Source organism: Hippocampus guttulatus, chromosome 5, assembly GCF_054856545.1.
Source record: "Hippocampus guttulatus isolate MCC_2025c chromosome 5, RoL_Hgut_1.0, whole genome shotgun sequence".
Classification (NCBI taxonomy): Eukaryota; Metazoa; Chordata; class Actinopteri; order Syngnathiformes; family Syngnathidae; genus Hippocampus; species Hippocampus guttulatus.
Window position 1 is genome coordinate 21,203,695 of NC_141265.1, and position 12,146 is coordinate 21,215,840.

The window sequence follows — 12,146 nt, forward strand, 5'->3', positions numbered from 1 at the left end:
GTTTGTTTTGTGTACAATTCACCGAGGGCACGGGCAAAGAATAGGAATCTAGAGGGTAATGAGTAATATGTATATATTTTTTACGATTATGCCAATGTTGTAAACGCGGAGTTATCAAAAAAAAGTTGGATGGGAAAAGGGGGCAGCTTATAGTCCGGAAAATATGCAAGCACCAAAAGAGACTAATATTAGGTTTCCTCATTTCAAAATGGAATAAAGTAGCGGTCTATAGTGACTTTCTCCATTGTAGCATTTGCGTGACACGAGTGTGCATTTCCCTCTATACTCATATGCACTTCGTGACATGTGAAGTAAAGTGCCACTGAAGCAATAAAAATGCGACGCAAGAATCGCGCGACACGAATTGCTTATCGAATTCATTGCCAACACTTTTCAATATCAGTTTTTATCAATATTAGATTTTTTTTGCAGCCCTCTAGTATTTATGTAAAAAACTGCTGCACTAGACATAGCTAAAAATTGTCATGTTGGGATATTTTCATGCAAAAAAATAACAGTTTAATTATTTTTATATTTATTCTTTGGTTACCCAGGGAAGGCAATTCTTTCTCATGACCAACGCCCACCTGGAGGCAATCTGGGCTTCAGATTGTGGCATATTGTACTAAATGATGGCCGGCTAGTTTATTTATCCACAAGGGAAATGCACTTGACCTTACCAGAGGACCCTGTGGCTGCAAACCTGGGATACCAGGTCGGACTCCAAGTAGACCAGGAGGGCCAGGTGGACCCTGTGGATACCCTCCATCAGGTCCACGACGGCGCTCATCCCAGTGGTGCTGTTCTTCCTCCACACGTCTCCAGTACATGTCCTCTTCATATCGCCTGAAAATCAGTTGCAGCTGAATTTCTACCGTTGTCTTTTACCAGCCTTTCCAAAGGTCGCAACATAAAACTGATCTGAAGTCTGTTTTCAGTAGGTCTCAGATTGTCAGGACGCATTGCTGGTATGCTGACTGAATGAAGCGCTGTCTGAATGTTACAGTATAATCTTTTAAACTTGTTGAATTATATCATGAATATCCAGGTTGAGTGCTTGTTCTGGCAGGGCCACCACCCAAAAGGCTTAATGGAGGACCCTGGTGAGATCCACAAACAAAGTGTCATAGTCATGGAAAAGCTGAGCAGCCAGCTGTCTCATTACTGCTGGTCCTTGAAAGCGGGATGCACATATCTAAACTGTTGTACTTCCCTACACTGTTTATCTGACTTGAATGTCAACACCCTCGAATTGAAGCTGAATGCTGTTCGGGCCAAAAATATGAACTGTCAAACTGCGTGATATTTTCATTTGCTTGTGTGCTGAGATTTTTCGCGGGGGGAAAAATACTGCTCTAGGTAATGTAGCTACATCAAACTCCTTACTGTCCACTCCATATTCTTGCCATTAAAAAGGAGAAATCACAGCAACCATACCGCATTTCCATTCTCCAACGTTCCTCTTCCTCTCGTCTTCTCCAGTATTCCTCTTTTTGCATCTGCTTTCTCATCTTTTCTTCTTGAATTTTCCTCGCTCTGATGCTAGGCTTTACCTCCACCTGCAGATCTGGGTTCACCTTTTTCTGAACGTTTGGACAAAGACAACAAAAAGTGGTCGATTGGCATCATTACTGACCATGAACGTAATTCATAACTTCATAAAGCGCAGAATGTGAAATGTTAATTCATCACTATTCCTGAGGACATATACAGTGTACCTTCGATGGCCCGTTTCAATGTTTTGTTGGGGAAACTGAACAATAATGAGTAGTTTGATAAATATCTGGTGTTCCCATTTTATTGTGGCTCGTGTTTTACAATACATTTTTGTTTGGAGAGTGCTTTCACAACAGCTGCAAGATTTGCCAAAAGAGCGCCCCCGCAATGCTCCTGGTTAATTTCAATGCAAGGCGTCACGTTAGGAACCGAAGCGATGTCACGTCATTGACTGCGTGTTTCCTTGCACACACCAGTTTCCTATTGCGTGACATGCCAGATTGTCATTGTTGCTATATTGCTGCGGATAAAATGGAGTGTTCTGAGGAAAGTCAAGAAGAAATGGGCAAACAATACGAGTCAGCAGGATCCTCAGATTCAAATTCCAGTAATGAATAAAAACCTTTATAAAGTTACCTTTTAGATTCCCATTGAGTGAGAGATGGACTTCATCTTTCAATGCTTGCCTTTGGATGTAAATCTGCCTCTTTTTTTCACCTCGGTAGAGGACTCTAATAAGTCACCATAGAAAAGGGCTTCCCAAACTGGGGGGATCCACCCGGTTGGTTTATGTATTTTAACGGAAAGGATATAACCGTACCCACGTCACAAGCAGGCTTCCGCCTACTGTGCAGCATCTGATATGCTGCCTTTATCTGACAGTCACGCTTCCCCAATGTTTTTCCATCAATTGCCTAGAATGTTTAATGCCTCTGGGTATGGGTATCATATTTAATGCATTTTAATTTTCACAAAAATCCATGTAACGACTACAAGTGTTTTTTTAATGACCCTAGGAAAAATCTTTTGCGGCATTTTAATTTATTTACATGCATTTGGGTAATATGTATTTTGTTTGTGAAATTGGGGATGGTGTATATTTGTTTTGTATTATTTTATTAACACACTGCAATACTGTGTCTGAGTAAATGTACTTTCTATCCTGTCTTTCTACCTCTTCGAATTGCTTGGTTACAGGGCATTTGATTACCACAGAGGAAAAAAATGAGGGAGGTGTATAAGAGCAAGTTCATCTTGGAAGAAGTAAGCAATACGGGTGTCCGTCAGTGACGGATTGAAGGACCGCTGGCATCTTGCAGAGATGGCTTTCGATATACGCTACGTCACAGCTCTGCTTCCTGCAGGCCAAGAAGGAACAAGTATATCTGCGTGCATAAACTACCATGGTGCCAGAAAAGTCCCACGAGCGAGTCTCAGCTTGCTTTAAAACAACCAGTGTAATCAAAACGCACTTGGATGCAATTTTTCTTAATGAACCATATATATTTTTCGCGATGACCACCACAGCTACACTTTAATGAATCCCGAACGGGAATACACCGTTATAGAAACACGTAGTGGAATTAGGTAATACAGTAAGCCGGTTACAAAAAAGGATGTGGAATAGCTCAATCCAAAAGTATGTGAATAAGAGTCCACAAAATATAACCAACTAATAAGTTCAATTAGCTCATGCTTCTATCTTACGTGTAAACATGCTGGTCAACATTTTTTTTGTCATCAGTCTTGATAAGAATCAACAGAATGTTCTGTAAGAAACTGGACCAAGTACACAATAGCGGATTGGGTCATCATGTCAAACATCAGTTAAAACAGGTGGACAAACATTTCAAAGTGAAGTAAGTCTCAGATCCTGAGCCATTGTTGGAAATAGATGCCTTCTCCCATGTTATTTATACATTTGCAGGGTTTAAGGATGATAAATGAAGGTGAAGAAACAAACCTTGTATTGCAGGCGATGTCTACGTCCCTTTAGATGCATTTCTTTTGCATTGGGATCATTGAAACTACATTCACAGAGCTTGCAATGGAAGCGGATCACTTTGCCTTCATCATTTCGGACCTAGAAATCAGGTTCACATATTCCAGTTGATACAGTTGAAATCAGATGTTTACATACACTCATACACAAGGCACACATGCTTCTCCCTCCCACGGTCTAATCAAAACAGACAAACCACTTTTTGTGCACTTTACTTTGGAATGAGCCAATCCTCCATCAAGCTGGTCCAGAATGCTGCTGCTCACCTCTTGACTGGCAACTCGTAAGTGGGAGCACATAACTACTACTCTGGGATCCCTATATATTTTAGAGTTCTTTTTTAGATCCTATTTGTTTTGAAATCTTTAAATGGCCTCAGCCCAGATTACTTTTCTGAGCTCCTCCGCCCCTACGTATTTGCCCAGTGCTTCAGGTCTGCGGACCAGACACTATTAGAGGCACAGAGAACTAAGCAGAGAGGAATTGAGCCTTTGCCGTTGATGGTGCCTCTCTTTGGAATGTCCTCCTGCTGAAGGTTAGGCAAGCTTCCTATCTGCCCATCTTTAAAACTCATCTTAAAATTCTTTTTTAATCTTTGGCTTTTGACTCAGCGTGAGACTTGATTTTTAGTTTGACCGTTTTTGTGCCTTCTACTGTCTGTTTTTGTGAATTAATTTCGCTCCATGTACAGTACTTTGTATTCAGTGGTGGTGGTTTTAAAGTGACCTATAAATACAGTTGAGTTGAATTATTCTGGAATTTGGCAAATGGAAATGATTTTGGTAATCGAAATTTAAAAAACCTATAATTCACGATTTCATGTCGGACAGAGAGAACCAAAAAATACACGTCTTTTAATATCGTGTTTTTAAAACATCTTTCGTTATTAAACGTGACCTTAACTGGGCATGCACAGGTGCAACAAAGCTGACCTCTTCAACATAGTCGTGGCCAACAGGTTGGACATCACTCTGCAGTGCAGCCAGGGTCGATGCAGACAGAGATTCTGAAATCTCTGTTTTGACATCGACAGCACTTGAGGACATTGCAATCTTGGGGGCTTCGCCTTTGCACTCTTCGGACTTCGAGGTAGTTTGCAATTTACTCCCACCTGCAATGAAACCATGTAAATGTGATTTATATGGATTGTTGTTGTTTATTGAACATAAAACATATACAGTAATAATTTGACAGAAAATAAGGTAGATAAAATAGTAAAAAAAGAAATCAGTCTTCATTCAACACAGTTATTATGTTCAAGGGAGTAGGATTGCAGGCTTAACTGGCAGGCACGTGTATCAAATGTCTGTTTGAAGATCCATTAGCGCCTTCATTTTTTGCCACGTCTGAGGATATTTGGAGTTGGCAGAAGCATTGTTAATCTTTTATAGAGCAACCATCGAATCAGTCCTGCGCTTAGGTTCCCAAACCAACTGGTTATTCCGAACTGTTAAATCTAAGGCTCAGATAACCAGCTTGGTTAAGACAGCAGGGAAGGTAATCGGGCAGCCCCCACCCCCTGCTTCCAGGACATATATGTGCAGTCCGTTATTCAACAGGCAAACAACATTTTAAACAATCTACATTCCAGCATATGACTGAAATGTAGTGTCCAATGTGTGTAGAGTATATACTGTCTTGTATTGTATGTAATTGTCCTAATTATGTTGTGCTGTGTATGTGTATGTTTTTTGCTCAATGTATGTAGCAGCACAGAGGGCCTGTCATCCGAGACAAGTTTCTCCTACGGGAGACCTAATAAAAAGTCAAATCAAAAATGCAAAAAAATACAACAAAAACCACACACACAAAAAAAAACAACACGCATCCAATTTATCCTCAAATTATTTTTGAAATATACAGGTGTATTCATGCTTTTTATATACATTTAGATTCTATGGAGCATTCAACCAAATCAGTGCCAATTGTTATTTGTAATACCGGTAACTCAAAAGTTCTATATTTCCACCCCCTCACCCCTTTTTTTTAATTGACAAAATTTGATGATTCACATATTGAACACTTCAATGTGTATTGGTTCACCACAGAACTTGTTTTATCATGTCAGTTTTTATACTGAAACTCTTAGTGGGTTTTTAGAATAAAAGTAGCAGATACCTATACTACAGCGATGACATTGTGTGTGTGCAGTCTGACATCGAAAAGGAGGAGATAGGACAGTATATCGAGCAATCACTGCTGTGTGCCTGCCCAGATATATAGGTCCTATTCAGTGTGACTCTACTTTGCTGAGCGGTGGAGGCAGTGGGTTAACATTCGCATGGACAAATATCATCCGCCACATAGCATAATTATCATCATCTTTTTTTTTTTAAACTCACCAACAAAATTAATCTTAGGTGTGTTGACTTTCTTTCCGGGTATGGTAGAATTGGCAGCAGACAAACTGCTCGCTAATTGATTCTTGACACCACTTGCACTACTGCTGACCAGGTTGACAGGTTTTAGGTAGGGAGTACTGGACGAGGAGGCAGCCACACCAAGAGAGCTGCTGGCAGAGGAGCTGCTCAAGGTTGAAGTGATGGTTTTGCTTGGGGCAGATGTGCTTGAAGACAAAGTCTGAGTCACCATGCTGGGTTCAGTAGAGGGAATGGGCTTTCCAAGTTTGGTATGAAGCTTCAAAACCTGTAAGAAATAAAAATGAGCTCAGAAACACTTTTTTGGCAAGTAAACACCCAACATCAAATCAGCTTGAACTAGTTGGCTGCTTCAATCAAGAGAATTAGTTCATACCCCAACAACCAAAATAAACCAACACAATCTTATTTAATCTAAAAAGAAGCAATAACATCACAAACAACATTTGAACACTACCTAAACAAAACTGACCGATGTTCTATTCACACAAAAACCATCTATGTTGCATATACTGATGTAATGCAATGATCGAATTATTCCCGTACCTTCTGATGTTTGGCTCCTCGAATATGGGCAGCATAAGCATCTGCACCGGTGCAGGAAACATCACAAAGTTCGCAGCGGAGTTGGTTCTGAGAACTTCGGGCCAATAACCCACCGCCACTACCGCTGCTGCTGTTACTGTTCTGCGAAACCTTTAGTGCTGCTTCCTTCTTCTTGTGTTTCTGGCCTTCTAGATGCTCTTTGTAGGTCTGTAACATTCATGGAAATTCAAAAAATATTTCCTTCAGACACTTTTTACCATTTGCTGATTGAATAAACAGGTTTGGCTTGGGATGTTGCAATTAGGGCTTTAATGGGGATTGCCTGTAAAATGTTCATTTTTAGAGCAACAATCACCAATTTTTCTTCAATAAACATTTGATCTGTTGATTTATTTCACTTAATTGATTAATCAGATTCAAAATGTGACATTTATATATTATTCAAAACCAAACATTGCTTCAAATAGACAGTGCAGAAAATGCGCAAACAAATTGGTATTCAATTACTATTTTGGTCTGTGACGTCAGAAAATAGGGAGAAATGTGGCTGTTTGCACGTCCTATATGGAGTAAACACAAAGATAATCTTGTATTACAAATCGAATGAAACCAAATGACCAAATGGAATGACATGCAGTTTGCGCTGCTGCGTACACGCCAGAAATGTAACCACTGTCTTAATATCCAACTGTATAAGTACACAAAATACTTTTTTGCCAATTCCCTTTTACAACTCACCTGCGGGCCAGCACAGCTGATCTTACAAACGTCACAATAGTGAATTTGGGGGGGTTTTGGTGGCTGCTTGGGCCGGAGCTGCTTATTCTCAAAGGGAGGTTTCTTTGTGAAAGTGTTTCCAGTCCATGCTGCTGTCGCAGCCGCAGCTGCCACCGCCTGTTTCTGGTGTTGCTGCTGCTGTTGGTAATAATTTGATGCTGCTGAATAGACCGCTGCTTCATAGCCTGTATATGAGGTTCCTACAAAATAAACAGATATTTCGCAAGGTGTCATTGTGATCTTTCCATCATTTCATTGAAGGCTGTCCCATCTTAGATTAGGAAAGTGGTGGGGTAGACTGAACACAATAGCAAGGTCGATAGAGTCCTGCGGACTTTAATCGAAATGGCACAAGATGTGCATTTATCTGACTAAAAGTGAACTGTAAAAATAATGCTACATATAAATAACCTATTACAGACTGTAAATGTAGATGCATTTGTCTTTCTGTTCTATTACCGTAATTACAGTCTAGTCAACTGTATTTATAGAGCACTTTCAAACAGCCATCGCTGCATACAAAGTGCTGTACATGGAGCAATTTAACATGCAGAATAAACAGTAAGACAAATCGGTAATAAAGGCGGTAGAAAGCACCAAACAGTAAAACCAAGATCAAATCTAAGTCATGCTGAGTCGAATGCCAAAGAATACAAGTGAGTTTTGAGGAGGGTTTTGAAGATGGGCAGCGAGGAGGCTTGCCGAATGTTTGGTGGGAGGTCATTCCAGAGAGAGGGACCAGCCACAGAAAAGGCTCGATCCCCTCTGAGCCTCAGTTTAGTTCTTGGTACTTCTAATAATGTCTGGTCTGCAGACCTGAGGCGGCGGGCAGGTGCGGATGAGCTCAGAGAGGTAAGGTGGTGCGAGGTCATTTAGAGATTTGAAAACAAATAAGAGGATCTTGAAAATAACTCTAAAATGTATGGGGAGCCAGTGAAGGGATGCCAGAGTAGGAGTTATGTGCTCCCTCTTACGAGTACCAGTCAAGAGGCGAGCAGCGGCATTCTGGACCAGCTGAAGGCGCTTAATGGAGGACTGGCGGACTCCAAAGTAAAGGGCATTGCGGTAATCGAGCCGGGATGTGACAAAGGCATGAATTACTGTCTCAAAGTGTTCATGTGAGAGGAGAGGTTTTATTTTGGCCAGCTGTCTAAGGTGAAAGAAGCTGGATTTGACAACTGCACCAATTTGCCGATCAAGTTTGAAATCAGGCACAAGAGAATATCTTTTTGAAGGGGGGAATCCAAAGTCGAGAATGGCTATTACCGTATTGGCCCGAATATAAGACGGTGTTTTTTGCATTGATGCTATATGGCGCCAGATATCATTGAAGTGAATGCTGAACTTGACTCCACGAAGAATAAAAATAAAAATAGCAGTAGCACAAAGAAGAAAAATAAAAAATAGCATTAAGAAAGAAAAGGGAAGAAAATAAAAGAAAATGGAGAAACATAGTGACAATCTGGAGAAAAGTGAGTCGAAGATCGGCCAGGTTAACCGGCAGCTGAGGAGAAGTTATGATGTAATTTACATTTCAAAAACCAGAAGCCATTCATTTACGAATGTGATTGCATTTTAGTTTACATATTTAAATGTTCAGATATTAAGATTTGAATGAGGCAAAATAACATGATGTTTCTCTCAAATATATTATAATTAGAGCTGTCAGTTTAGCGCGTTTTTATTGGGATTCATTTAAATGAATTTTAACGGGATTCAATTTTTTCTCGCGAGATTAACGCGGCAGACGTCACAGCGGATGTTACGTTGCTCTATAAATAAACCAGAAACAAAACAACAAGCGCGGTGCACATGTCCATGCACGTTTGTTTTGCCAGCCACGGCAGCGCGAGACACCGAAAATGGATACTTAAAGAGTTTATGAATGGAAAGTTTACTTTTAAAAAGTTGCCAGATTGTTCCACTGACAAGACCAAAGTTACCTGTATGTTTTGCAGTCGTAAACTGAGCTATCATCATTGCACGTCGAGTCTGAAATACCACTTAATGGCCAAGCACACCTGACGCGAGTACTCCGCCCCCTCGTCTCAGACAGACAGCTATGGATCACTTCAAAGCGAAGAAAATGCCGAACACGACGAAGAACAAATTTGCTGAAGCCATAGTATGCTAAATGTATGGCTACTGCATGCAAGCCTGTCAACATTGTCCACAGCTCGACTCAAACTGAAACTGACGCGATTGTTACTTGTTTGGGACTATTTTGTGTGGAAGGTTACAGTGTTCCGTGGCCATATAAATAAAGCGGGTGGAGCTTCTCTGTGTTCGTCTGACAGCGACAGTGCGCTGCGGCACCTTGAGAGTTCAGCGGTGCAGTGGTAGCGACCTAGCGAACACACTGAAAATAAAACGTCTCCAGTGTTGTCATCTAACCAAGTGTAGTCATCCGAAATGATGTCTACACAAAACCGTAGAGAGACTTCCGAGCAAGAAGGACCAACAGAATCAACATAGCCTGACTGCTGAGTTCAAAGTAAACTTGAGAAAAACGAAGTATGCAACCATGTCTTAAATCCCCTATAGGCTGAGTACTAGTTTACCTTAGATGTGCACTTTGTTACATTGCTCAGTTTTGGTTCCATAAAAAGAGCTGTTAAAGCAGCTGTTGTGTGACAAAACATTTCTTTCACTGTTGTTGATGGACAGTAATATTGTGAGAGATTATGTGTGAAGAACTGCTCCAAGTGAAAAATGTTCATGTAAAATTGAAAATCGAAATTGTTATTTCAGTAAATATTTGCATTTTGCACATAGAAAACTGATTCATGATTCCATGTTGATGAGAGCATTAAAATGGGGAAATAATAGGACAAAAAAATATAAAAGGAAATTCAGAAACGATAAAAAATGCGTGAGTAATCACGATTAATTTTTTGGTTCATTATGACAGTTGCATTTTTAATTAGATTAAATATTTTAATCGTTTGACAACTTTAATTATAATTATTTGTTTCAGATGTACTGTAATTATTTTCTGTATAAAAATTTATTTAATCTTAATCTGAATATAATCAGGCCAATATTCGAGCCAATATGGTATGTGATTTTGGGGGAGAATTGTCACATTGGATAGACGTTTGCTGGAAAAGTATACGTTTACTCCAACATGATATTTAATGCCGAATATTAATTTATATATAATCATGTAGTGGTTTTGACATAAACCCCACAAGGAATTAAGGACAGATAAACATGTTCGACGGGTGTGCATTTGGCTCTGAGCCACACATCATTTCGAGAAGTACCAGTAAAACATTTACTACTCAATGTGAATCACAGAGCATGGCAAGTAGCGCCGTTTGATAGCTGTTATTGTAACATACGTTGCTAATAGAGCTGTGCCATACGGCTAAAATTTAACCAATATTTTTGTCAACAATCTTGATAATGATATGACTATGGGTTCTGTGAAAAGTACGCAATTAAAAAAAAAAAAATCAATCCAAAAGGATGTGGAAAGTGCAGTTGTTTTTCCAAGAACTTATTGACAGTCATCAACACTGACAAAGTCAGCAATAAATTCAAAGTAATTAAATTATTGTACTGCAAATGGGCTTTAATGATAAATAATTTTATGTTACAACAGATGTTTGTTTTGTTTGCGTGCATGCGTTAACTGCACCGACGGGTGTGGTGTCCTGAACCAATCTGTCCATGATACACAGACATAATTTTGATGCAAAAGGAGTGTCCGCGTTTCGAACATCGCAGCAGCTACCTTCTTGTGATGTGGCATAAAAAGTGTGCAGAAACCCACACTTACCAGAGTAGGTGACAGCATTTGTGCTGTAAGTTGGACTCTGAGAATATGACGGGACTACAGAAGCGGCAGCAGCCACAGGATGGACAGTGGTGGTCACAGGGTAGATGGAGAAAGAGGACGTAGCAGGACTGGGTGCAGCTGGCTTTATCACAGTCACCTGACGAGTTTGCTGGGTCTGGGTGTATGATGTTACCCCCTGAGTATAACCTGGTTTGGGGGCTGATGAACCGAAAAGTAGACATTCGTAGGCCTGATTATCATGACAATTGAAACATTTAACTGTCATATGTCACATTTGTTCATCATGCCCAAGGGGCAACATTACAAATGTTTAGGTTGGTTACAAGTTTACATATGCCATTTTTTGTGATGTCATGCAGGAAAAAATATTTCATGTCTTAGCCCAGTCATTAAATTTCACACAAAGCCATTTACTTTACCATCAATTATGAGCTAGAAAACATAAGCTGTGTTCGATAGTAGTATAAAATGAGAACAGTGATGTGGAATTATTTTTTAATCAACTTAATTGAACCTACAGACAGCTAAAAATGTATTGATTATTCAAGAGAGCATTTCCTTATACCTGTTTGATAGTAGGACTCTGCAACAGTAGGTTGTGGCTGAGCAGCAGCCGCCACCACTGCAGTTGCAGTTGGCTGCTGGTAGTACTGCTTGCTGTCGTATGGCACTGCAGAAGCGGTGGACCGGACATACGAGTAGGAGTCCTGAAAATTCAACCAATGTCAGTCATATTCCTGTGTTGTTGTTTTTTTTAGGAATTCCCAAATCTTTAATACAAAGGCCTTCACAGTGCAGTGCATTCTGACCAGAAGGACAAAACCCGCGCAACAGAAAGTATTCCTTTCATTCATTCTATATCATTTGACTCAAGAAATTGAGTGACGGTTGGACTGACCCCGACCTAACTATCACTTCGCATTTCATTGAGAGTAAAGAAATATTAAGTTTACATGCACTTCACTTTCATTACAGTGCTGTAATGTTTTTTACTTTTGTACTCTACATCGACAATTACATTTTTGTTGTCCATTTACTTTATTTTGATTACAAATTTCAAGAGTAGATAAACACTTAACTTGACATGCACTTTTCTTTTTCTACATGACATATGGGACGTGGCATGACATGTTTTCATTGA

The 12,146-nt window shown here is 39.9% G+C and overlaps 1 protein-coding gene across 3 annotated transcripts in view; it reads right to left on the bottom strand.

Annotated features, from left to right (window-relative positions):
* Window positions 1-12,146, bottom strand: part of zfr (zinc finger RNA binding protein) — a 29,853-nt gene that overhangs the window by 11,657 nt on the left and 6,050 nt on the right. For all 3 annotated transcript variants that reach the window (XR_015100891.1, XM_086110757.1, XM_086110756.1), the window contains exons 4-12: window positions 11,571-11,712; window positions 10,985-11,203; window positions 7,162-7,400; window positions 6,424-6,630; window positions 5,842-6,145; window positions 4,432-4,610; window positions 3,461-3,580; window positions 1,438-1,583; window positions 681-846 (exon numbers count right to left, since the gene is read on the bottom strand). Coding sequence is in view for 2 of the 3 variants with exons in the window: in XM_086110757.1 (XP_085966883.1) it covers window positions 681-846; window positions 1,438-1,583; window positions 3,461-3,580; window positions 4,432-4,610; window positions 5,842-6,145; window positions 6,424-6,630; window positions 7,162-7,400; window positions 10,985-11,203; window positions 11,571-11,712 (1,722 nt within the window). In the remaining variant the exon portion in view is untranslated. The remainder of the gene's footprint in view (window positions 1-680; window positions 847-1,437; window positions 1,584-3,460; window positions 3,581-4,431; window positions 4,611-5,841; window positions 6,146-6,423; window positions 6,631-7,161; window positions 7,401-10,984; window positions 11,204-11,570; window positions 11,713-12,146) is intronic.